Raw genomic sequence first — 27,390 nt, forward strand, 5'->3', positions numbered from 1 at the left:
GACGCGAGTCCGACTCCTCCCCCAAATCTGCGAATCGGGTTTCTTCCTTCTCTGCCCCTCAGTTCAGATCAATCCCACAGGGAGTCGGAAGGCTCCAGATCCCCAAAGTCTCCACCAACATACACAGAATAAGTGGCTTCGTGTTCCTTTCCTTTCAGATAGAGTGCTCAGGAAATAGGCAAATGGCAGGTGGCCGCGGTCAGGCCAGAAACAAGACAGGGGACCCAGCACAGTCCCCAGAAGCCTTCTCCCTTACCCCACCCCCAAGCCGCCCGCCCTCGAGGCGGCGGGGTGCCCACCTGCTTGCGCGCAGGCAAGAGCTCAACCATCCCGGAGCTCCTGATTTCCTGCTTGGAAATCAGACTTCGTTTTCGAGCGTTCCAGGGATGCCTAAGTATCTAAGTGTGGATCGCTTAAGAGTAAGGCGACAGGACCTGCCACGGAGAGGAACTCCAGAGCTTGGCTCCTCCGGGCCAGGGCTGGACCTACAGCTGCTCAGGGCAGAAGAAGCTCCTGAGTCCATCTTATCCAAGCATCTCCTATGCCAGGGTCTCTCGGAGAACCGCGGTAGCGCCTGGTCCCGCCTGCCCGGTTCCTACCTACAGGCTCACCCGCCTCCATGCAGGGCCCAACTGGTGCCGGTGAAAGAGCAAGGGAGGGGGACTGAGATCCCAGATAGGACTGCTGGCCTCCCTTGGGTCCGGGGAGTAGAAGGGTGAGGGAGAGAGGCAAAGGATGGAGGCTGAAAGTAAGACCCTAGCTGGGCAAGAACTGGAGAGCATTGTAGGGATGGGGGCCGCAGATGACGTTGGCGCTAGGGGCAGGGCTGTTGCAGGACATGAAAGCGCTGGGGATGGGACTCGCTCCCAGTCTCTGGAGCAGGTGAAAGGCACACAGGGGCTGGGAGAGGGGGCTGGGAGAAGGGGCCGAGGACGGCGCGGGCCGCAGAGAGGAGGAGCTGACACTGGACATACGTGCTCCAGCGCTCCGCTTGGGGGCCGGGCCGCGCTCAGAGAGGGCCCGGGAAGACCGCGGGAGCCTCTGCCAGAGGTGACACAGAGGCGGCTTGGAAGTCGACCACGACGTGCCATCGATGCAGGCCTGGCACTCTTGCCCAGGACCCAGGACCGAGGCCCGCGGCCCCTCCAGCGCCACCAGTGCGCGCGGCTGTGCGGCAGGAATGCCACCAACTTCAGAGACCCCGGCGAGGACAGCTAGCTGAACACTCACATGGAGCAGCGGCCGGGCTGCCGGAGGACCTCGGGGTCAAGAGGAAGGCACTGGATACTGAGAGGACATGCTGCAAGACGTAGGCCAATGTCATGGCACCCGCGTGGGCACACGAGTGGGCCCCCAGGAGCCCCTTACCCTGACAGGGGCTGGAGGCACTGGTGGTGGCTCTAGACGTGTTGGATAGGGCCCAACCTTCCTTTAACTCCTCCCCACACCCGCGACTCCTGGGCCCCGCAGTGGCCCTCTTCCAGGCCCACCATACTCCTCCTCCTCCGATCTCCACCACCTTTGCTATACACTTGCTGAGCCAAGTGACAGGCCCTTGGGTGCCCCTGATGGAGCCAGGTCGGGCAGAAGCACAGTGCGTTCCCGCTAGGTCATTTGGTGCATAGCCGGATGCTTATTAATAGTCTCACTCTAAGCCTCTAAAGGAACCTTTCTCCCAGAATATAATGTTTTCTGCAGAAATGCCCACAAGTACTGTAATTATATCACAGAAAAGGAAAGGGGGACAGGATTTGCTGGAGGAGACTGGGGTAAAAAGATACAGGTATAAATAGCGGCTTGTCATAAAGAAACAGTTACGGCCATTGAAGACACTCACAAGCACTCCACTTTTTCACCTGCTACTGCTCTTGGGTCTTCTTTGTATTAATAATGATGAAGAGGTCACTGTGTCCCCAGCATTTGCCCTGCAATGGGCAGCAGCCTCAGAAGGACTGGCTTCACCAGGAAGCTGCCTGTGGCACAGCCGGCGTGGCCAGGCCCAGGACCTGACCGCCCTGCGTTATACTACGGCACTGCACCTCCCAACCCAGCTGACTGGGCCAGCCTCCTGGGATGGAGACCCAAAGGTGCTGTTCTGGGCCAGGGAAGAAACCCAGCACCTGACCTCTAACCCAGAGCTCAGGCCTGACGTTTTTATTTCAGTTTTCTAGCTCAAAGGACTTCTTTCATTTCTTGGCAATAAGAGAGTATGTGTGGGGAGAGGAAAAGGTATAACTTTCCATACCTCATTAAATGTCACTCCAGAAGGAGATGCGTTCTGCGGCCAGGATATTTAGTCATCAGCAAGTCAAGAAGAGGATTTTTTTGAGAGCTGAGGGAGGGAGGCAGGAAAGGCTTTGAAGAAGAGACTGTCCTTTGCTTTTTCTGGCTCAGGTTTTCTCACTACAGCCCCAAACATCAAAATGAAATACATTTGACCTTTCATTGTTAGACCTCTCTTGAGAGCTCTGCGTGAGATTTATCATGTCAAGGATCCTGTGGAGATTCTGTGCAAGCTCCTGTTATCCGCCTCTGCCTGGTACTTGCCTGTGAAACATTAATCGTATGAGTGCCAAGACCCAGAGTGGGCAGGAAACTCAACAGGCAGCTGCTCCTGACTCATTGGTTGCAGCCTGCTTTCTGCAAGGGGACTAGCCAGGATGTCTCCTCAACAAGATGGAAGCTTGAATCCCATCACCTCCCCTTCACTGGGGTGGAGGGAGCATCAGATCAAAGGTATTCATAGATAATATGGAGACATAGAAGGGGGAAAAAGCAGAATACACAAATAGTGGGAAATGAAGAGGAATTGACTTGGAAAACAGAGGAGAACAATTAAAAACCTGTTACCAATGTACACATTCAATGTTCAAAATAAGATTTTCTACTTCCAAAGGCTGACTGGGAATGTATAGTCTTTTAACACATCAAGATTGCAACTCTCATCCATCCAAATAAATATTTTACATTTTCAACATCTTTTGCATACTGACTTATCTCACTTTGCAGAAAAAAAAAAATCCCTGGTAATGTGTGCATAAACCCACTTTTAAGTCTTATTGTAGATGTATCAAAAATTCTGTTTATGATGCTGGTTTTGAATGGTTTTGAATATAGATGATTAAATTTTGTTTATAGACCCATGTGTTGAATGTTTTAAAATTTCTCAAGTTATATGTGGGAGTAATTAAATTCTAACATTTAAATAATGATTAAGATTTGTGATGATATAGAAATTAAGCATGAAATTCTCTACTGTCCCTTTGATGACCACTGGATTTAGATACACTCAATCTTGGAAAACACAAAACTTGGTGCCTTGTAATGAAATGCTATCATTACTGAAGTTAGGGCCAGGGAGTCACAGAAGGCCTCACATAAACAGCTCATTCCTGGAACTTGCTGAAACTGACAAGTCTAAACTGAGTAGCATGTTTTCTTTGGTATGATTTATCCTTGATATGCTCCTGGCCATCCTGAGGTTGTATACAGTTAGACTGTGTGTGTATCTGGCTTGGTTCATTAATCCCATGGCTGGAGACTGTTCTACTGATTTAATGTTTATTGACTACCTACAATGTGTGAAAGACAGTACAAGCCCTAGCCTGAAGAGCTTCACACAGTGAGTCAGCCACAAATGCATCTTATGCATGTAACAAAGACATCAATCGGCTTATGAAGAGAAATCAATTAGGGACCTACCTTGGAGAGTAATCGCCAAGGTTACTCTTAACCTCTCATCTGTAGGATGGACCCTGGGTTCACTCCAGATCTAGCCATGCTCTTGGCATCAGCTCCATACCTTATGTTTGCAAGACTACTAGATGTTCAGGAATGCAAGCCACGGGACAGAGGTGGTGAACTAACCAATCTGAGAAAATAAACCAGGAACTTAACACCCGCCCCAGTAGAAGGGCAGACTGAAAATCCACAAGAACAAAAATTCAGGAAGTTTACATCAACTGGAATAGTTACCTTATCATCTCTAACAATCGCTATTTCTGGGTGACTGTGGCCAACCCATAATGAAACACTCCCCAGCCAATTCAGTGAGATAAATCTATTGGTTGGCTGCCAAAAATAAGACTTGGTGACAATGCTTACAAAGAGGATTACAGAACTTCCCATCAACCTCAGAAAGGGCTGGTGCCAAGTAGCAGGCTGGCTCCGTTCCCAGCTTTACAGCTCCTTGCAGGAAAAGGACTGGATACTTGGTATTAACTAAAATGAACTACTATCTCAGATTAAAAGTTCTACCTCAACCCTATGGGATTTCTCCAGGACTCATTTCTGAGAGATGTGTTTGGTCAGTTTGTTTTGTAGTCAAACAAGTCTCAAGTACACTTCAGATGGGGTAAGAATTAATTAGTTGCTGTTCAGTTGCCAATGTGCATAATTGGTAAAGATGTCTATAAACACAGTGATTCTTCAACCTCTTTAGGCTCTCCATAAAGTCCACACACACATGAAAAAAGTTTAACTGAAGTTGTAGGCAGGATAGAAACTGGTGAGAGCTTTTCTAGTAATTAATGAGGATACTGTTCTCTCACAGTTGACTTAAACTATCCAGGAATATTTCGAATTTTTTAACATGCCAGCAACTAAGAATAATTCATGGTGTATAACTTTATAATGCCATTGACCTAAAGTTGAATAACAATACTTAAAAAAAAACAACTGACTGGACTCATACAGAGCCTTACACATGGATGTGTAAGGAAACTGTTGAATGGATACCTATATATTCTGATTATAAGATTTACCTCTATGTGATCCATCAAGTATTGTCTAAAGGCTAATAACATATTCCCAAAGCTTCATTCAGATGTTTCTGAGATTCATTGGAAATAGGATCATTCTTAAGGTGTTTAACCTTTGTAATGTGTTAAAATCACCTGAAATGCTTTGAAAAAATGCTGCTGCCCAATCTCCATCTCTAATAGATTGGCTGGGGATATGGCCGAGGCACTGATGGTTTTTGAAAGCTCCCCAGGTAACTCTAGGAGCAGTCAGGGCTGAAACCAGTGACTCGAACCCTCCAAAGAAGAGACCACAATTAACTGGATTCCCCCCCTGACTAATTCCACTCTTTTCCCTGGTCTTTCCACTCTCCACACACTTTCCACTCTCCACAATCCAAAGTATGATCTGAGGAAACAAGAAATGTCTAGTCTTGAGTCTTCCAAACAGTAGAGCTTCTGGGAACACAGGCACCAGTCCCTGGGATGCTGGGAGACGAGCTCATTTGGGGTGGGGGAGGGGTGACCTAATGCCGTGGGTGGGTCACGTGACTAAAGCTCAGGCTCTTTGTTCTCCACATCCAAAGTTGGAGCTGAAAGCTAGTTTGAGTGCCTTTATCAAAGGTAGCTGGTATGTGCCAAGTTCACCTGCCTTTTTCTTTCTCCAGCTTTTTCCTGCCCTTCCCATTGCTGTGAAAAGTCTAGTCATATAGATACTAAAGACACACATTACTTGTAAAACAACTATATGCCCATAAAAATTAATTTAAAATAAAAGTTAATTTGATTTAAAAAGATTCGTATTGCTAACTAACCCAACCGTGAATGGAACCACTCTCCATTGTGGCTACTGACATCAGAGTAATAAGATTTAATTCTCATCATCCCCAAGTCACCTCCTCTTTCCCTTCCTTTAAGGGCACTCTTTACTGAGTGAATGAGTTCACTGAGACTAAGAGAAGGGGAGAGGTGGGAAAACACTGATTCTGCTGTTCAGAGAGCTGGGGTAGTACTGGCATCTTCCAGTTGCTAACTGAATGGCTGCAGACACCAGTCTATGCCCCATATGCCGCAAGGGTTAATCTGACAGCTGCATATCAGGAATCATTTCCCAAGACTCCTGCCTTCACTGCCATGATCACTTTTCCAACATCAATGTGGAAACTCTTGTCCCAGGGCACTTGTTCTCATTTAAAGAACTCTTGGGGTGTTAAGGTAAGAATTAGCAGCCTGGTATCGTGGCCCAACCGTCTTCACCTATTCCCTTAACCCTAGAAGGGGTTACATGTTTGACCCGCACGTCCTGTAGGCGGCAGTTTACTTTCCTGCTCCGGCTGTCAGTAAGCTTCCCCTGGTCCTTGTATTCCGAGTTGATCGTGACCCCAGTGTGTGTCACCACAGAGCAGGTGCCGAGCAGTCGGTTCACAGCTGTTGCTTTGTTGCAAGATCAATTAGAGAATACGGGTGTGTTACAGCTCACAGTTTACATTGAACATTCAGAAAACCAAATATCTGGGTGCTTGCCTTGTGGCAAACACTAGGTGTACATACACACAAACATACACACAGATAGTCTGTCCTGTGCAGCTACAAGTCCCCTTGTGTGAACCTTTTCCACTTTACTCCTATGTTATCTATCTCTTCATCAACCAATTCATCTCATCATTTTCAAACAGCAATTGGGGGATAAGCAAGAGAGAAAACAATGGCAAAACCTCTTGAAGGTGATTTGTGTTTTGTGCTACAAATGCAAGTGGATTTAAAGTGAAAATCCCTTTGCCATATAAAGCTCTTGTTCAAGAAATGTTGAAATTTTAGATACAGATTTGTAATACATGTTTCCCTGGAATCCTAAAAGGTAATGAGTTTGAATGGACTAAGCACTATCCTGTATTATATCTCAGGTGAGTCCTTTTTAAAAGGCAACCTGAAAAGCTTTACCAACCCCAACCAGTCATTTTAAACCCCATGCATTGTTCCTTCACTCCCCATGGAGCAAACGGAAGGGAAAGCAAGGAAGACAGGCACGTTTCTGTAATATTATCTGAACCAGGGGAGAGAACTTTGTTTGTCCTTCAGTGGTAAAAGGAGAAAACGGTAAAACCTCTTTTGTTCTCCCTGGCCTCCTCCAAGCAAAGCATGAGACTCTCATCAAAGCTTAGATAACATTTTACAGTGACACAAAGACAAGGAAAGACAGAGGGACAAGAGGGGTGGGCTGGCAGTTTGGGGCCATATTAGTTTAGTATTAGCCTAGCTCTGGAATAATCTCTCCAGTCCGGCCTCCGGGTGGGCACCCTCCGAGACCAGCGGACTGGAGTTCCCCAAGGCCTGACAGTGGCATCAGATCACCACGCTGACTGTCATGCTCTGGCCGTGCGGAGCAATCCTGCGGGGCCAGGCCAGCAACAGTTTGCGGAGCTCCTCGCGGAAGCTGTCGTGCAACCAGGCGTAGATGAAGGGGTTGTAGCAGGCGGAGCTCATGGCGAGCCAGTGGCAGAGCAGCTGCACTAAGCCGAAGGCGTATGGGTCTATGGCGTGCGGGTCGAGGTCTCGCAGCAGGTTGAAGACGTGCAGCGGCAGCCAGCAGACGGCGAACACCACCACAACCACCACCAGCAGGCAGAAGGTGCGCCGGCGTCGCGCGCGGTCCCAGTCGGCCTGGCTCTGGGTCACGCAGCCCGGCACCACGCGGTTCCGGAGATTCACCGACACCCGGACGTAAGACAGGAGGATGACCAGCAGGGGGAGCAAGTAGGTGACGAGCAGCAGCCCCCAAGCGTAGAGCTGGCGCTGGCGCTCCTGCGACCCCCAGAACTCCTCACAGAGGCGCACGCGGTGCGGCTTGAGCTCCACGTGGTAGGTGTGCAAGGCGGCCGGCAGCGCCAGCACCGCGGACAGCGCCCAGATGGCCAGCACCGCGTAGGCGCTGAGGCGCAACGAGATGCGCCGGCGCAGCGGGTGCACCAGCACGACGTAGCGGTCCACCGCGATGGTGGTGAGCGTGAACACCGACACGTAGACGGTGACCGGCTGCAAGAAGAAGACCAGGTGACACAGGCCTCCGCCGAACACCCAGCCGCGTGGCTCGAACGCGTAGGCCAGCGTGAGCGGCACGCAGGCGGCGCACATGAGCACGTCCGACAGGGCCAGGTTACCGATGAGAAAGTTGGTCACGTTGTGCAGCCGACGCACCCGTGCGATCACCAGCACCAGCAGGCAGTTGCCCACAAGCCCCACGACCACCACGACGCTGTAGAGCAGCACAATCAGCCCCTTCAACTGATGCACCAGCTGCAGGCTCTGGAACGGTGTGATGGCCTGAGCGCCTGGACCAGCCGCCGACCCATTGCCCACCAAGGACTCTGAGCTCTGGTTGACCGGACTTGAAGCCGCAGGCAGCAGCTCAGAAAACAAGTCAGGGACCGCTGGACCCTGAGTCGGCAATGAGGCCATAGCCACCTGTCCAAAGATAATCAGAGTCCGTCACCTCCCATTCTCTATCCGTCCCCTCCTACGCCAACCGGCACCGCTCCCCCCTCCCCACACACACCCTAATTACTCAAATAGTCCCTTTAGAATGACTGGCCACAATAAATAATGAACAAAATTTAAAGTGCCACCTCTGTAAAATGAAATCTACGGGTGGCTAGATGTGCATAGGTTATTTGAATGCCTTCCACTCTATTTCGAGCCCTCCCAGTCCCCATAAGCCAGACCCAAGCGCAGTCCTACCTGGGGATTGGGGCTTGATGGATGGGAAAGCTCTCCGGAGAAAGAGGGATAGAATCCTGGCTGTCCCTGGAGGTCCTCCACCCAGACGGTGGTGCAGGCTTCTCCGCGGAGCTGAAAAGATTGGAGTTCCCAGTGGACTCGCGGCTTTTGAGAGGGGCTGGGAGCACCTCCCCTTCGCCCCGCCCCCACAACAGCGTGCCCTTGTAGGGAAAATAGGGGCGGAGCTCGCACCTCCCAACTCGGTGCTTTGAGGAATAGGAGAAGGATAGAAACAGAAAAGGAAGAAGGGGCCAGAAACCTGGGCTGGAGGGTCAGGGGAGAATCTCTACTGTGGGAGCTTGCTGCGTCCTGGGAGAATCCCGCTCCGGAGAGTGCAGTAAACTAGAGAGATGAGAGGCGTGAACCATCTGGCTCTCGGGACGACCTGGTGCCGTTTCCGTAAGGAAGGCGCAGGGCAGGAAATGGGGTGGGGGATTGAGATATCTACGGGATGTAGGGGAGAGATGAGGGACTCGTCCTTAACAGCCGGATCCTACCTTGAGTCCTGGCTCGGGTTAAGACAGTCGCATAGGCAGTTCTGTCAGGGATTTAAATTGTAGAGCTTGGAACTAGCCGCAGACTTTCGGGGGCTCGCGCTTCCCGGGACGCACTGAGCCCTTTGCCTAAGGGAGAGACGCGATGCGAGTCACGGGTCCGATCAAGCGCAAGAAAATGGTTCAGCACCGCGGACAGCTCCCGCGGCCGTGGCTGAGCGGCTCGGGCGTGCCTGGGAGCGGATAAACAGGGAGTTCAGCCCCTCTTCTGTGTCCGTCGCATTTGGAGCAGGGACCTGGTCCCTAGCCTGGTTCAAAGAGCTGCCTCGCTGCCTGCATCCTGGGCCGGGCTGCAGACTCCAAGAGCAGTAGGGTGGAGTGGAGGCCGATGGGCCGGAGTGACTTGGCTCCTGCTATCAGTCACCGCTCACGGTGCCATTGACAGCGCTGGGTTTTATCTCCTTAGGTCAGAAAACGCAGCCTTTATGCAGCAGGCACACTTCAATACCTGCCCCTCACTACTCCACTACCACCCCCTCCCCTTCTCTTCACCCCTTCTTGACTACCACGCTCTATTCTTCATCTCCCTGACAATACCACTATGGAATGTAAGTTCTGGGACTCCACCCTCTCCATCCTTAAATAAACACCTAAGGCCTCCTCACCACGTTTTAGTAATTGCACGATTTCCACAAGGATAACAAAAGTAACAAACATCTAGAAGGCTTAAAAGTTACATAAAATCTTTAGCAGTATTACATCCTCACTGAAATACAAATTAATCTGGACCAAGTTGGGGGAAGCAGGAAGGAGGCTTTGTAGCCTCCCTCCTTTGAAGATATCTCCTCCCTTCATGTTTTCTTTCCTTTCCCCAGAGGATGGAGCTTCATTATCCCCTCTTTTGCAAGCCCTGTACTCTGTCTTCTGGGTGCAGATATTCCCATTAGGCTGGAAAGAAGTAAAATTATTTCACTTTCCAAATTCAAGTGATCACTCACACAGGGAGAAAAGTCAACATGGGAAAAAAGGCAACACAATTTTATGCACCTGAATTTATTCTAAACCCACATGCTCTGAGTTATAATCACTTTCTTTAGTTATAGCTAAAGAGAAAGTATGATAGTAAAAAAAAAAAAAACAAAAAAACTTCAAAATAAAATACAATCTGTGCCTGACTAATCCCTTTTTATTCAGTCACTAAGTCGTGTCCAACTCTTTGCAACCTCATGAACTGCAACACGCCTTTTGATTTTTCTCATCATGTTCATCAACAAGGTTTTATGTACCCAAGAGCTGAGGCACCCTTTTGCTTCAAAATATCTTTAGCAGAGGAAATTGTGGTAACAGAGTTGAAAATGATTTGAGGTGCATTTTTTTTTTGGACATTCTAAGTCACTTCAGTCATGTCCAACTCTTTGCGACCCTATGGACTGTAGCCCATCAGGCTCCTCTATCCATGGGATTCTCCAGGCAAGAATACTGGGGTGGGTTGCCATTTCCTCCTCTAGGGGATCTTCCCATCCCAGGGATCAAACCCATGTCTCCTAGAGTCTCCTGCATTAGCAGGTGGGTTCTTTACCACTGTGCCACCTAGGAGGCCTGCCATATTACTTCCTATTCCCCAAAAGCCTTTAATGGCCCATCAAACAAAGATTTTAAGCATGGCATTTCCAATCAGCATGCCTCTTTATTCTGATCTCCCTCCCCCCCCTTTTTTTTTTTTTTGGTCTGGCTTCCCACCTGTCTCACTCCCTATATTCAGACCACACTAGCCTGCTGGACACAGACACCACCTCACCATTCCTGTTCATCATCTCTCTTTGGATTTATTCCCTTTCTCTAGAATATTGATTGCTTCATCCCCACACAACTCACATTCATCACATGCTACAATGCCCAATTCAAGGGCACCTTGTCTTCAAGGTCTTCTCCCTTTCATGATCTTCCTGTCCTTTATTACATTCTACCTTTGAAACTATGGAAGTGTTTCCTCCCCTGCCTCCACAACCCCTGATGTAAACTCTTTACGGGCAGGGGCCAATGTCTTTAAGTATTTTGGTACCTACTATATGTCTGAACCCAGCAGATACCAAATAAATATCCTTTTTAATTGAATGACTAAAAATGGCCACCATTTATTGAGGGCATTTTACATGCCAGGCACTGTGCTGAGTACTTCACATGCCTTATCTCATTTGATCCCCTCAGCTACTGGGTTTCTTTGGGCTGCCCCACAGAGCTTGTGGAATCTTAGTTCCCCAACCAGGGGTCAAACCCATGCCCTCCACAGTGAGAGTGCAGAGTCCTAACCACTGGACAGCCAGGAAATTCCCCTCTAAATTACTATTATGCTCATTTTACAAATGAGGTAACTGGTACTTCAAGGCTAAGTAACTAACCATAATGGTACAACTGAAAAACAGTGGGGCTGGAATCTCAGCTTCAATTTGCCGGGTTCTGGAGTCAAACCCTCCACTGTATTTTCCTGCCTCTGAATCTAAGACAGACACATCTGTGCAAACAGAAAATATAAGCAAGTTCTGATGGGACTTAATAAAAGTAGGGAACTCTCTCCCACAGTGGTTTATTAAAGGAGCTCTATTGTCACCCTGCGTATTTAACTTATATGCAGAGTACATCATGAGAAACGCTGGGCTGCAGGAAGCACAAGCTGGAATCAAGATTGCCAGGAGAAATATCAATAACCTCAGATATGTAGATGACACCACCCTTAGGGCAGAAAGTGAAGAACTAAAGAGCTTCTTGATAAAAGTCAAAGAGGAGAGTAAAAAGTTGGCTTAAAACTCAACATTCAGAAAACTAAGATCATGGCACGTGGTCCCATCACGTCATGGCAAATAGATGGGGAAACAGTGGAAACAGTGTCAGACTTTATTGTTGGGGGCTCCCAAATCACTGCAAATGGTGATTGCAGCCATGAAATTAAAAGATGCTTACTCCTCGGAAGCAAAGTTACGACCAACCTAGACAGCATATTAAAAAGCAGAGACATTACTTCGTCAACAAACGTCCATCTAGTCAAGGCTACGGTTTTTCCAGTGGTCATGTATGGATGTGAGAGTTGGACCACAAAGAAGGCTGAGGGCCGAAAAATTGACGCTTTTGAACTGTGGTGTTGGAGAAGACTCTTGAGAGTCCCTTGGACTGCAAGGAGATCCAACCAGTCTATCCTGAGGGAAACCAGTCTTGGGTGTTCATTGGTAGGACTGATTTTGAAGCTGAAACTCCAATACTTTGGCCACCTGATGCGAAGAACTGACTCATTGGAAAAGACCCTGATGCTGGGAAAGATGGAGGGCAGGAGGAGAAGGGGACGACAGAGGATGAGATGGTTGGATGGCATCACCGACTCAATGGACATGGGTTTGGGTGGACTCCGGGAGTTGGTGATGGACTGGGAGTGCTGGCGTGCTGCGGTTCATGGGGTCACAAAGACTCGGACATGACTGAGTGACTGAACTGAACAAATTTGGTTACAATGCTACCTCTATCATGTTTGAGTTAAACAGATCTTTATGCCTCACCTGAAATGTCCCTTACTTATATCCCATGTAGGAGACATACCTTGGTCTGTATGAACTTAGAGGATAGTACTATGCTTTTTGATGACAACAGGCAACAGGAAGTAGAGAACAGAAGACAGAGTCAGAGACAACAAAGGTAAAGAGTCTGGGAGGCCTGCTTGAGAACACTGAAGATTTCATGGCAGCTGAGTTCATGCTGATATACGGCAGTTAGCCCAAACTCAGAAGAAAATATTTGAGATCATGTTTTAATTTTTTTATTTTTTTTACTGGAAACCACTAGAGATCATTTTTTTAGTTACCAGAGAGGAGAGAGCAGTTTTTGAAACTTAAGTCCAGGTGATAGTGTAAGAGATGCTGCCCCAGATTTGAGCTTTGTCTTCTGAGCCTGTCCTGTGTGTGTTCCAAGAGCCAGGCACCCCGTGGCTCCTCAGACTGAGCTGACTCAGCGTGGCAGGCTGACCACTGACAGGAGAGACAAGCCTGTGATCAGCAGTGTGAGAACTGACGCCGCATCACATATAGAGGCCAAGAAAACCCCGTGTGCTTCCCTTAGACGGCTTTGAGAAAATGTCTTTTTTCATCCCCGACTCCAGACAAAATACTTACCCCTTCTCCCTCTGTCATACACATATTACTTGTTTTGTAACTCTTCAGTCTAGCTTTGCTTAAATGCTACTTTTCTGATCAGAAATCTTCTTTCTTTCATTAGCCTTTTCTTCTCACCCCATCAAAAATCAAAAGGAGCCCCAAATGGCCTTGTGTCCTCTACTCCAGAGTCATCTCTAAAGTGATGCATGGGGCATACGTCTTATGTCTGTTTCATTTTAATCTGGGTCTCACCGTGGGTCCCCACCATTGAGCCCAGATGCCTAGGCAATGTCTAGGTTTTCTCTAACCAAGCTCGTGAGAAAGCTCTTGACAAGGCCCTTAGCTCTGGGAGGGTGAGAAGACACAGAAACTTTCTAAAAAGAAAACTTACTACCTGATGACCTCTCATGCAGGTGGAGTTCAGAAGATAGAGTAAGGTAACCCTTCACTTCTCTCACTAGTCACCTATCAGGCCATGCTTATTTCAGGCAGGCTTTGGACAGGACCCAGGGAATCACTACATCCTCACTGGCATGGCCTCAGAGTAGAACATCTACAAGACAAACACACCTTCCTTTTATAATGTAGATTCCTGCTGACTACATAATCTTGTAACTAGACTAACAAAGTCTTGTCTTTTTTCTATCTTCAATGAAGTTAGGTTAGCTCCCCAGGAAAGGAGTAGGTAGCCCCCCAGAGTAACACGAGGAGTTGGGGTGTGACAGGAAACTTCCCTGCCACATGAGAAAAGGGGACGATAAAACCTGCTAATTCAACAACTATTTGTGATTCATCTGTTAGGTGACAAGTCCTGGACGAGGTGCATTGAGTGACAGAAAGATGAATAAGACATAGTCTCTGCTCTCAAAGAGTTCACAGTCTGGGTTGGAGCAGACTTTTCTAGAAATAGAGTCAACTAGCGGAGGGACCCATGAAAATAATCTCACGGTGCAGCTACTCTAAAAAACCCAATGGTAAAACCAAAAAGCCCTGTGGCTTGAGTAAATTAGCAATCTCTGGGGATTCTTGATTTTGAATTCTTTTTGGTCTTAACATATCTCCTTATAGCTGCTTATTTAAATAATTTCTTTTTGCTTCTGCTTTTTTCATAATTGTTTTTACAATAATTGATCTCAATGAGGCAGCAGTAAGCAGCGGCATGAGGTAAGATCTTAATTCTCTGCCCAGGAATTGAACCTGGGAAGCCTGGATGAGAACTAAGAGTCCTAGCCATCAGACCAGCAAGGGCTAGAGGCTAGAAGCTATTTTTCGCTAGATCTTTGCATCTAGTGAAAAATGCATTTATTATGGAGGCAGAAACTGTAAATGCAGGTACAAAGTTTATTATGAGACATAGCATAACAGAGTGGGATAGCACACAGAGAAATGGTTGAGTTAAGACAAGAGCAAGGCAGAGAGGCACACCCAGAGAGAAAGGGTGTGGCTGCTCCCCCCAGTGAGGAGGATCGAAGTAAAGAGGTGATGAAGTCATTTATGTAGATCAGTTCTTCGGGGTCTTTGTCTTCCTTCAGGCCAATTATCTGGTTTCTTTTTCCACATCTGACCTACCTAGGACCCTCCCCTGAGTGCACGTGTACCCCTCAAGTAAGATGGATCGCTAGGTGAAGGTTTCTGGGAGGAGCAAGATTCATTATGACCTGGTGTTATCCCCTGACTTTTGACCCACAAGGAGCCTTTCTGTGATGTGGAGTCTCCCGTGTCCCAGAAGAGGGGAGCGGAGTCCCTTAAGCCTTTTCTCAAACAGGGTTTTGCCCCTCTTTGTCCTTGCCATGACTATTACCTTGACTATTGCCATGACTATTACCTTAAGGTGTTTACAAGAGACAAACACTGGCTATTTACCCTGTTTCTGTTGTTACCACCATTTTGGATGGTAAACAGGAGGCTGGTTGTAAATGCCTTAACTAGAGCCCATCTATCTCTTATCTCAAGAAATGCTAACAGTTGTAACTATCCAGCCTGATGCCCACTTCTTCTTGCCCATGAAATACAAACAGGAGGGAAGCTCTAACCTGGAGCCTGCCTCAGAATCACCCACTCAACTATAAATAAGAAATAGGATCTTGAGTTAACAGTCAGGGTGTCAAGAATAAGTGAGTGAGTGACAGTTGCTCAGTCATGCCTGACTCTTTGCAACCCCATGGACTGTAGCCCGCCAGGCTCCTCTGTCGATGGAATTCTCCAGGCAAGATTACTAGAGTGGGTTGCCATTTCCTTCTCCAAAGAGCGTATTAAAGAATAGAGAGCAAGCACTCCAAATGGATGGCCATATTTATCAGTCCTGGCCGGTCTATCCCTCCATCCATTTCTGGACAAGTTTATTATCCAAACAATTCATGAAATAAATACAAAAGATGTTTTCAAAGACAAACCTCCCCACCTCCAACACACATTGAATAGGTGATCTAAATGTTAAAACTGCTAGCTTTTGGCTGGGGTGGGGGAGGTGCCCTCGACCCCTGTTCTCTTTTACCTCTTTTAGGAGCAGAATTTGAACTCTTCCAGTTCCCTCAGGGAAGAACTTCCTGATGGGATCTCCTTCTGCCCCGTTGTTGCTATTTAGTCACTAAGTCATGTCCAGCGCTTTGCAGCCCCACGGACTGTAGCTCACCATGCTCCTGTATCCATGGGATTTCCCAGGCAAGAATACTGGTGTGGGTTGCCATTGCCTACTCCAGCCTGCTCTTTTACCTGCTCCCCAAAGTTCTGAAGCCCCACACCTAGAGCCTGTAAAGAAAGGAGGACATTCGGTCTTTGGTTCTAAACTGGACACTCAGAACATTACAGGAGCAAAGGAGGCTATTTAAAGGACTTTAAGGGGACTTCGCTGGTGGTCCAGGGGCTAAGACTTCACGCTCCCACTGCAGGGGACCCAGGTTCCATCCCTGGCCAGAGAACTAGATCCCACAATGAAGGTCAAAGGTCCTGCAGGCCACAACTAAGACCTAGCTCAGCCAAATAAATTAAAAAATTTAAAAAGCTAAATGTTAAAAAAAATACGATTTTTTACAAAAAGACTCTAGGTTTTAAAGAAGCTCACCACTGATAAATCTTGCGCATCGGTCAGAGTTCTTCCTGGCATACCGCAGACCCACTCTTACTGGTTTAAGTAGAAAAGAGTGGCAGCTCCCAGCTGTAACTGCTGAGAGGACTGGAGAATTGGCCTCAAGATTCAGCTTCTAAAACCAGCCTTGATGAAGAAGTCTCCACCCACATCCCCTGCCTGTAACAATGCTGCTGCCATGGCCACCGTCACCTCCACCAATGCCATTCTGCAGCAGGAACTCAATCTTGCAGACATCGCTGTTCCCAAAAGCCAAGCACCTCTGCCCTGTGCCCAGCAAAATGGGGTTCCCACTTCCTCAGATGCCCTCAGGTTCCTCGTTTCTAAGGGAAAGTTTCACTCAGGTGCATCTGAGTGGCAGAGCCCAGATCTCATGTATATGTGATCATTCACTTCTTTGTGTCTGACTCTGTGACCCTATGGACTGTAGCCCACCAGGTTCCTCTGTCCTTGGGATTCTCCAGGCAGCAATATTGGAGTGGGTTGCCATGCCCTCCTCCAGGAGATCTTCCTGACTCAGGGATCGAACCTGCATCTCCTGCATTGCAGGCAGATACTTTACAGCTGTGCCACCAGGGAAGCCACAGAATCCCATACCTGAGTTCTAATTGCAAAAATGCTGGGACTTTGGGTTCTGACTTCAACTTGGGGACAATGATAAGGAATTTCCCCAAATATGTGCAGATGACAACCAGCCATGAGTTATAACAAGCGTTCACTCTATTATCTGTCTTGACCATCAGTTTTAAAAGACCAACAGCTGTAAGGAGACTCGAATGCTCTCTTAATTTGCTTGCCATCATTTAATTTAATTTGCTTCTACATCATTTTGAATGAAAATACCAGAGAAAAACATGAGAGAATTAAGGATGTAAAAGTATTATGTGTACTTTAGAGTGTATGCGTTTTGTTTACCCTAATGTATGTAATTAACTCTGATCCACTTTGTAGACATACCTCTTTCCAAAGGAAAAAAAGAAAAAGCTTCCAAAGATATAAGAAATATAGCAATGCCTTATAACAGGGTTTTTCAACCACGGCAGTAGTGACATATTGGGCAGGATAAATCTGTGTCATGGGAGGTTGCCCTTTACTTTATGGGATGTTTAACAGCATCCCAGGCCTCTTCCTTCTGGATGCCAGTAGGACACAACACACCTAGTTGTCACAACCAAAGATGTTCCCAACATTGCCAAATACCCTTGTGGGTAGGAGACAAAATCACCCCTCGTTGAGCAGTATCTTACACCAATACAGCACTTTAAAAATTCACAAAGTAGGGACTTCCCTGGTGGTCCAGTGGCTAAGACTCCACACTCCCAATGCAGGGCGTTTGGGTTCGGTTCCTGGTTAGGGAACTAGATCCCACAAACCACAACTAAAAAAAAAATTAAAAAAATTTTTTAAATTCACCAAGTACTCTGCTTGGGACTGCTACCAGCCTTCATAGTTGGCTCTCTTCAGACATCAAGACTCCAGAGTTGGGTTTTGAAAACAATGAATTTTCTCAGGTTGTCCTCTTCCTGCTCCCTAAAATAGCAGCAGGGCAAATGGAGGAAGATGTTTAAGAAGAAAAGGAAACCCTAAGAGAAGCACAAGTTGATTGCTGAAGGAAGGAGAGAAATGGTCCCAAAACCCAAATATGAGGAAGAGCAGATGGCTCTTGGGCTTGTATAACCAGGCTGCCACTTCTAAGTACAAACTGTCCTAATCCAAGAAGGACCCCAGTTTTGGAAAATAGGAGAAATTCATAATAACGCCCATTTCTCTGAAAGACGTTGGGAAGATCCAGTACATGTGAATCAACCAGCACACAGCTGGCTTACAGCAAGGGGGTCAACTTTTGGGGAAACCTCTGTCCTGCCTCATGTCACTGCCTCTCGTCAAGAAGGCTTCTTCGGTGTAATTCTCAGGCTTCCTCTTGAACATTGCTCCAGAAGACAGTCTTTGTGGTGAGAAGAATTTTCTGGGTTTTAGTCTAAATGCTTTTCTTCATTCCATCCTTGTTTACCAGGCATACAAAGCCCAGGGATCCCAGGAAAAAAGAACATTATTGTCTAGAATTTGGCAGCCTAATAAGAGAGAAGTCTACAAAAATCACTGTGCTATAAGATCATGATAAATGCCACCCCGACAATTGCTATAAAAGGGGCACATTAATGCTTATTGGGAAGTTTTGCTAATTGCTTTAGTAAATTAAAACCGTGTTTACCCTTATAGATCATATTTATTTTAATGCCCAAGCGTCTTTAAAGGACTCACAACATCTGTTGCTCGTGTCAATGTTGCATGTGTTGCTTAAATGTCTTCTCCCCGCTGTGTTTACATCAAACACACACAGCAACTTAGGGCCCATTATGAATGTCTGCAAATATTCAGGTGGCAGGAAATGAACAAGGAGTGGGTGCTCACTGAGTCTTTCTAATGACTGGAATGTTCTTCGGGCTGAAGCTTTGTGTCAGGAATCCATTCCTCCTCTTTCCCCAGACAGTGCTCAGCGTTATTTCTTCCCAGAGCAGGAGTTCCCACGCTCCCTGCATCCCTGGCAGGCATGTGTGGAGTACCTGGGTGATATTGCTGCCTGGTACAACTCCTTCCTCCTCCTTTTGATTGCTTACCTTTGAAATATATGTCTTTAACAATATCCCAAGTGGTCCATGAATGATGCTCACAGGGCTGCCTATTTTTGATGTGGTTATCCAGGGCTGGGGAGAGGTCCGTGGTGGCTGAGTTGCAGGAGACCTGACCTCTCTGTAGCATTCAAGGATTCAAGCATTCAGTACCTGCCCTTGACTTATCTAGGATCTCTCGTCACAGGCAGTCTTACTGCAGCCATCCCTGAACCCCACTGAATTCCTGAAGATCTAGGACCCAGCCAGGTCATCTTCTTTAGTGACATTCTGTTCAAAGACTCCCCTAAAAGACAAGGCTTGGCCAGCCTGCCCGATTCAGGATATCAGCCACTTTTTTTTAACTTTTGATTGGACTCTCACCAATAACCATATTAGCAGCATGGATGGCATACCTAAGCTTAGTCTGTGTTGCTGTTGTTCAATCGCTAAGTCATGTCTGACTCCTTGTGACCCCGTGGACTGTAGCACACCAGGCTCCTCTGTTTTCTGCTATCTCCCAGAGTTTGCTCATGTCCATTCTAACAGCTTAGTCTAATAGAAGTAAATATATATGAATGCATAAATAGATGATAGATTAGATAGCTAGATAGATAAACAAGGAGACCAAAACAAAACACTTGAAAGCCATTTATTTCTATGACATTCTTTTCCAAAGGCAGGGACAAGGCAATTTGCTTTCTCATTTCGATTTCTATCCTTCATTATCGACAAAAATGGCTTTTATGGATGGTAAAAATCATCTTGCATCTGCATGGTGCCATTTAGTGGTGAAGGGCTCTTTGTGGTCACATTTACATGGAAAGCATGACCTTACAGAAGCCCTTCATTTGAGTTTCCATTAATATATGTCAAAACACAGTGATGAACCAAACCGCATCTCATTACGTACACCTCCAAATTATTATCTAGGCACATTTAAGTCCATTCTGGTGTTGCTACCCAAAGTGAGGGGCTGTTTGTTTGTTTTCTTTTTGACAAAGTGCAGACCTAGAATGGTCCTTGTGGTGTTTTTCAAGTTCATTGTGCATGTGTGTGTGCGCGTGCACACACACACATATACAAGACTTTCAGGGGTAGCAATCTGGCAGTTAGAAGGTCTGGGATGGGTGTGTCTTCCCTGTGTTTTATCTTAGCGAATCAGTCCCTGTCACCAGGGAAACAGCCCTGGCTTTCATGTGTGACGACATCGTGAGCAGTGTCTCAGCAAAGGAGGAATAACAGAAATGTATTACTTCTCTCAAAGACTATCTTCACCAGATCAACTCTGGTGCTTATTTAAAATGCAGATTTCAGGAGTCCCCTGGCGATCAGTGGTTAGGACTCGACACGTTCGCTGCTATGGGCCTGGGTTCGATGCCTGGTCAGGGAACTAAGATCCCAAAAGCCTCGCAGGATCAAAACAAACAAAAAAATGCAGATTGCTGGACCAGAAGATAGACCCATTAAATCAGAACTGTTGATGGTGAGAGCTGGGGAAATGAATCTATCACAAGTATTGCAGGTTACTCTGATTCACCCTCAAGTGTGAGAACCACTGTCTTCACAGTGAGTAGTCCTGGTTCCCTGTTTCCCCAAACTTGATCAGGATGCCAGCCAGGGGGCACGAAGCAGCTGCCAAATCAGCCTGGCTTCCTGCCACAGAAGCCTAACAGAGCCCTAGCTCTCTGATAACTTAATAGATACTGGAAGACAATTGTACTAGCTCAGTGCTTTCTCTATCTTACATCTTTTTCAATTTATTCTTAATGACATAAGTAGTATCTGAACATGTTCTCCTGTTTAATAGACATAAAACAGAGGAGCCTAAAATCCTGCTCTCTCCCTCAGAAATTATACTTGTCCTTTCTCTGTGAATTTACATGTATATATCTGAACCCAGAGAAAAGTACTGATGGACATTTAGGTTGTTTGCCACATTTTTTGTCATCGCAAACCTCATTATAATATAGATGTTCCAGATGTTGGCCGAAGAGTCCAAGCGTTCAGCTCTAAGATGAACAGATTCTGTGGGTCTAACGTGCAGCTTGGTGATTATAGATAACAAAGTGCTAAGCCACTTCAGTCGTGTCCAACTCTTTGTGGCCCATGCACTGTAGCCCACCAGGATCCCCTGTCCCAGGGATTCTCCAGGCAAGTATACTGGAGTGGGTTGCCATGCCTTCCTCCAGGGGGTCTTCCCAACCCAGGGATCAAACCTGTATATCTTATATCTCCTGCATTGACAGGCAGGTTCTTTACCACTAGCGCCACTTGGGAAGCATATAGATAATAATACTGTATTATATACTTAGTTGTTAAGAGGCATCTTAAGTGTCCTCATCACAAAAAAGAAAGGGTAATTATGTGACATGATGGAGGTATTAACTAACACTATACTGGTAATCGTTTTGTAACATACAAGTGTATCAAATCAACTAGATGTGCACCTTGAACTTATATAAGACTATGTGTCAGTTACATTTCAATGAAGCTGGAAAAAAGATTCCGTATTAACACTTATATTTGGGTTGAGAATAAAGTATATTGTCAGTAATGATGTTTTCTAACTGACTAACATATATTGCTCTATACTTATTAGTTATTTTATAAAAGCTCAAGATTCAAATTCAGAGAAATTAAAGTAAAATAAACATATGCCCATACGCCTTCTTGGAGAGGTTTCTTTGAGGGGCCAGTCAGCACAGGGAAATTTATAAGTCTCAAGATGTGACCCAACTCAGATTCACCAGCACTGCAGGGGACTCTTTTGCTTCATGAATTGTAACAGCTTGTTAACTACAGCATGAGTTTTTATAATGACCAGATGAGCATGGAAAGGAAATGTAGCATTTTTCATGAATACTGGGGAAAATTCCCAAAAAAATTCCTAAATCCTCCAACTTGGTTTTCCCTACATGTTCCCCTTCCTACAGCCCCTTGCCAACCAGGGCCTCATGATGGCTGCTGGGAAGGACAGATTCTCCTGGGGTGAGAGGGGGTCTTTGGCTCAGCCAGTAGGACCTGTGTGAAGGGCATGCACCAGCCTAAGTAAGGCAGAGCTTTCCATCAGGTTCTGGGCATAGCAGAGGGACCTCTGTTTTAAGATGTTATTAAATAAGACACCCATGGGGGACATCACTGAAGCACATAACCCCATGGCAAATAAAATGTCTGAGGCCAACATCTAAGCCACTGGACCCCTGGAACATACAACGGGACATGCTGGGACCATCACCAGCCAGGCTCTTGTAGGAGTGAACTGGGATGAGGGGGAGAGGACAGCTTAAAGATGTCTAAGGGGAAAAGCTTACAACCCCAGGCTTGGGATATGCTCATGTGTGCTCAGTCATGTCCGACTCTTTGTGCCCACCAGTCTCGTCTGTCCATGGAAATGTCCAGGCAAGAATACTGGAGTGGGTTGCTCTTTCCTACTCTGGGGAGTCTTCCAGACCCAGGGATTGAACCTGCATCTCCTGCTTTGCAGGTATACTCTTTACCGCTGAGCCACCTGGAAAACTGTGTGCAAATTCCCACACTGACAATAAGTACTGGAGTCACCCAGAGCAAGCCCTATGGGTGTCCTTAGGAATCTCTGTGTCCTTATCTATAAAACATGTTGTGAAAGGAGAACTACAATCCCAAAGGTCTCCACAAGCTCTGCCAGTCCAGGAACCCGAGACTGTGGTCCTGAGACAGTCATGTCAACTATTTACACACCTGGTCGCCATCACTTGTCTGCAAACACCTGGATGCCTTCATCTCTGCACACACCTAGATAATGTTGTATCACATTATATAATACATAATATAGTATATATAATATAACATTATCTCTCCACATACCCGGATGATGCCACTTGTCCCCACTTCCTCAGTGAAAGATGGTCCCCCTTCTACTCAATGTCCATGGACATCCTTTGACAGTTTCGCTTTAGTTTTTCTCTCCACAGGTCTGGCCTTCTTACAAATCTAGGAAATAAGCTTAGGCCCTCAGATTTGAACTTCCTTGAGATAAGATTCCCTGCAGGAAATAATTTAATCCCAGTGTGCCCCTCACAACGTTTCAACTCTCAAGACTTAAGCACCATGAGGAAACTCCACCTGCGTAATTGCTGCAAGTTTCAGAGTTTAGTAAGTTGTGTTTTGTTCGATTCTCATTTTTCACCAGATTCAAGCAAAAGAATAACATATTCATTCTCACTCTTCAGGAGTTTTCCAGCTGTGTGAAGGCTCTGCCGGTTAGGATGATATTTTTGCATGCAAGTGAAAATCATCAACGTCTGTCTACCGTTCCCCCAGCCACTTTCCTTTCATATCACAAATTTCAAAAATGCAACTAAGGGATATATTGGACTCTTTTCCCTTAAATCAAACTTTCAAAATTAAACATAGCTAGAGAGCTCCCTGAGATGTTTCTCATGTGAGTTTTCTCATTAGGGGGAAAAAACACAGAAAACACACAGGACTCAAGGCAATAAGATGTTTTCCTAGAAACTGCCCTGTTATCAATCAAATGCTCAAGCAGCTGACAATCCTGGGAGAATATTAGAACTTGAGACCTTCTTGCTTTCACTTTTTTGTTCTATTTCTGTCAGTTCTATTTAATGATCTGTCAAACATGGGTTTAAATATTTTAGAGGCTTGTTACTCAAAGTATAGTCCATGGATCAGCAACATCAGCAGTACTTGGGATTTATTAGAATTAGCATCTCAGGGGACTTCCCTGGTGGTCCAGCGGCTAAGACTCCATGCTCCCAATGCAGGGTTCAATTCCTGGTCTAGGAACTAAATCCCACATGCCACAACTAAAGATCCAGGATACTGCAACTAAAGATACCACAACAAAGACTGATGATCCCCTGTGCCACAACTAAGACCCAGCACAGTCAAATAGATAAGAACGGATATTTTTTTAAAAAAAAAAAGAATCTCAGGCTCCATCCCCGACCTCCTGAATCAGCACTGCATTTGAACAAGATCCCAGGTGACTGGTGTGCATGTTCCACTTCAAGCCGCACTGTGCTAGGACTTGCCTGGAGGCACAACGGATAAGAATCTGCTTGCCAAAGCAGGGGACAGGGGTTCGATCCCTGGTCTGGGGTTCAATCCCTGGTTCACATGCCATGAAGTGTGCCCCACAACTACTGAGCCTGTGCCCTAGAGCCCGGGAGCTGCAACTAGTGAATCCATATACACAACCGCTGAAGCCTGTGAGCCTGAAGCCTGTGCTCCACAAGGAAAGTCACCACAATGAGAAGCCTGTGCACCGTAAGGAAGGGTAGCTCCCAGCTCGGCATAATTAGAGAAAATCCTTGCAGCATAAAATAAATAAATTATTTTTTTAAAAAATGATTGCCCACTTAGCATCATTTAAAAAAAGAAGCAGCAGCAGCAGCACTGTGCTAGAAGCTTCTCCAACTTGCTTTCATTTGCGTACTCGGAATCACAAACCCCATTCTGCATCTGATCAGACACACCCGAACCACTCAGGAAAACGCTCTGTGTAGCTCAGGCCAAAAATCACGCCCAGAAAAGAACTGTCTAGCGTTTCCCCCTGCCTTGTTCTGGTCTTTCTAAGGGAAACGGTCTTTCTAAAGGCAGGCTAATGGAAAGGTCTTGCCCCGGCTGCAGGTCGCACAGAGCGTTCTGTGTCTCTGCCAAGAGCACCATGTCCCTGAGTCACCGGCTCCACTTAACCAAGCTTGGGTACTGCAAAGCCCATCCAGGGCATGCAGGCACTTTCCAAGGAGTCCACAAAAAGAAAAAAAAGAAAAGAAAGAAAAAACCAAATGTGAAACTCTGGGGCAAAAGGAGGTGGGGAGACCGAGGCCAGGCTGAATGACAGGCCAAGGTCACCCCGCCACTCGGTAGCCCCAGCTCCCTGGAACTCACACTTGGTGGAGGGTGTTCTTGTGATGCTAATGACCACCTGAAAGAGGACCCAATTCCATCCAGTTTCCCAGAACTTTCTGATCTAATTCTTCTATTCATTCAAAATTGAAAACCCATGCTGGCTGTACAGATATAATATTAAAAACAGAAAAATGCCGTGCTCAGAGGCCAAGTGTGTTCACTGCCAACTCATTGCCTTTGCCTAGGCTGTGCTTTGCTTCCCTACCCTCATCCCGTAGGTAAGGGCATCCTCAAAGATGTTTGTTTGTTAAAAGTCCTGTTTAGTTTATAAAACCAAGAAAAAATGGACCACTTCTCCCCACTTGGAGCCCACACTGACCTCTTCCTTGTCCCAAGTTCTCCAGTCCCAGCTGCCCCTCCAGTCCTGGGTCCTGCTCTTACTTGCCTGTGGGACTGCCTCCTCCCCTGGGTTTCATCTGCTGGGCTGATTGCCTCCGTGAGACCCGTCAGGGATGATGATTTATCCTCTTGCTCCCCAAGGCATTTGGTAAGTTCTGGTTAAGTTACATCCAGATGAAGGAGATTTGACAGCTTCCAAAATCAGGGGAAGCAGCATGAGCAGGAGTGGACCCATGAGACACGATGTTGCTTCCAGCCAACAGGGATGAGACAAGAAAAAAAGTTTTCCCTGGAGATGGAGTAAGACAGTATCACGTCTGCTTTATAATGAATTGAGGCTTCCTACGCAGCTCAGTCAGTAAAGTATCTGCCTGCAATGCAGGAGACCTGGGTGCAGTTCCCAGGTCAGGAAGTTCCCCTGGAGAAGGAAATGGCAGTGCACTCCAGTATTCTTGCCTGGAGAATCTCATGGACAGAGGAGCCTGGCAGGCTACAGTTCATGGGATTGCAAGAGTCAGACACGACTTAGAGCCATCTTTCTTTTTATAACGAATTGAGAGAGTAGCTTTGACATATATACTCTATCATGTGCAAAATAGATAGCTAGTGGGAAGCTGTCCAGCACAGGGAGCTCAGCTCGGTGCTCTGTGATGACCTAGAATGGAGGAGGTTCAAGAGGGAGGGGATGTGTGTACAAACAGCTGATTCACATTGTCCTACAAGAGAAACAAACACAACACTAAGTAATTACATGCTAAGTCGCTTCAGTCGTGTCCGACTCTTTGAAGTCCAATGGACCGTAGCCCACCAGGCTCCTCTGTCCATGGGATTCTCCAGGCAAGAATATTGGAGTGGGTTTCATGCCCTTCCCACCCAGGGATCGAACCGATGTCTCTTATGTCCCCTGCATTGGCAGGCAGGTTCTTTACCACTAGCGCCACCTAGGAAGCCTCAAAGCAATTATACTTTAGTTTTAAAAAAAAAAAACAAGAAATTAAAAAAAATAAATTCGACTTTTGCTTTTTTTCCTTGAAGGCAGCATTGATTTTACCGGAGAAAGAATTGATTTGCACAATGTCTGTTCACCCTTTTTTCCCACTCAAAATGGCCTTGGGGGAGAAATCTAACCTGGAACAAGGAGTGGTAGGACAGTCCCTGAGAGCTGCCAAGGGTCTGCGGCTGGCAGATCCACCTCTGCTGTGTTCAACCCTGCTGCCCCCCTGCCGTCCCGGGAGTCCTGAGACTTGGTCCAGAGTTTTGATCCATCACACCCTCTGAATTAATTCCAATAGTATGACCTGCATTTTCTCCCTAAACTCAGACACTCAGGATGACTGACCCCAAACATTGAAGTGTGAGCAGAGTTCTGGGCCCAAGTCCAGAGACAGAATAGCAGAAACTGCCAACACCTCCAAAACAGCCGTTCTGAAAGTTCAAGTCTCATGGAAGACTCTGGGCAAGCCTGGGAGGAGGATGGTTGAGGAGGCACTTTCCACTTGAGAACAAGCTCGCTGAAGTAGAAACACAAGTTGGAGGGGCCACTGGGGGGACTGGATAGATGCCCAGAGATGGTCATCCAGAATGTTTTGTGGAAGGGCCAGCAGAGACCTTTTGAAACCACTTCCTGGGCACATCTGTGGTGGAAGCTTCATGCCAGGGGTTAAGGGCATGGGCTCAAACGTTCTAACCCCGCTTGGCTGTGTGATGCTGGCTGAGTCATCTGCCTCTCTGAGCCTGCTTCTAGTCTGTAGATCGGGTTCATGAGAGTCCTCACTTTCTGTGCTCCCTGAGTCTGAATGAGATAACCCAGGTGATGAGCTCTGGGTAGGTCTCTGGGTTAGTCTCCCTTACCCAAGTCCAAGCTCGCTCTGCTCGCCCAAGAAGATGGCAAACTAATTTCTCAAAATAACCATCTCCTGGGGTCTAGATGCCAGGTTCTTTTATAGAACAGAGCTGAGGGAGGTGAGGAAATAAATTAAAAAGCCCATTAATCTTGCACACATCTCCTAGAAAGTCAAACCTCGGGAAGAGGATGTGTTCATTTCTTTCTTCCGGTAGCCACCCACAGGTGCGCAGGGGCCTGAACACTGCTGCAGTAATCTAACAGAAGGGTAGAGTTCCCCGAGGATGAACAGTATCCTTTTAGTGAACAAAAGCTGTGGGGGGGGACAAAGGCTAAAGTAAAAGCAACAGATCCATCCTGGAGTCAGTTTTTCCCTATAACACCTGCATGTGGTTAGTGCCCAGGGAATGTCAGCAACTCTATCTGCCCTCCACAGTTGTTCTCCATGTTCCCAC

General features: G+C 46.7%; 1 protein-coding gene across 1 annotated transcript; it reads right to left on the reverse strand.

Annotated features, from left to right (window-relative positions):
• Window positions 1-6,811: 6,811 nt before the first annotated feature.
• Window positions 6,812-8,726, reverse strand: PRLHR (prolactin releasing hormone receptor). The gene is made up of 2 exons (XM_043926494.1): window positions 8,475-8,726; window positions 6,812-8,201 (listed from the first exon to the last, which is right to left on the reverse strand). The coding sequence occupies exon 2, from the start codon at window positions 8,193-8,195 to the stop codon at window positions 7,083-7,085; it is 1,113 nt and encodes a 370-aa protein (XP_043782429.1). The 5' UTR covers window positions 8,196-8,201; window positions 8,475-8,726; the 3' UTR covers window positions 6,812-7,082.
• Window positions 8,727-27,390: the final 18,664 nt, after the last annotated feature.

Source organism: Cervus elaphus, chromosome 15 (genome assembly GCF_910594005.1).
Source record: "Cervus elaphus chromosome 15, mCerEla1.1, whole genome shotgun sequence".
Lineage (NCBI taxonomy): Eukaryota > Metazoa > Chordata > Mammalia > Artiodactyla > Cervidae > Cervus > Cervus elaphus.

Excerpts from the sequence above, each read along its gene's own strand:
- PRLHR (XM_043926494.1), bottom strand. The coding sequence starts at position 8,195 with ATGGCCTCATTGCCGACTCAGGGTCCAGCGGTCCCTGACTTGTTTTCT.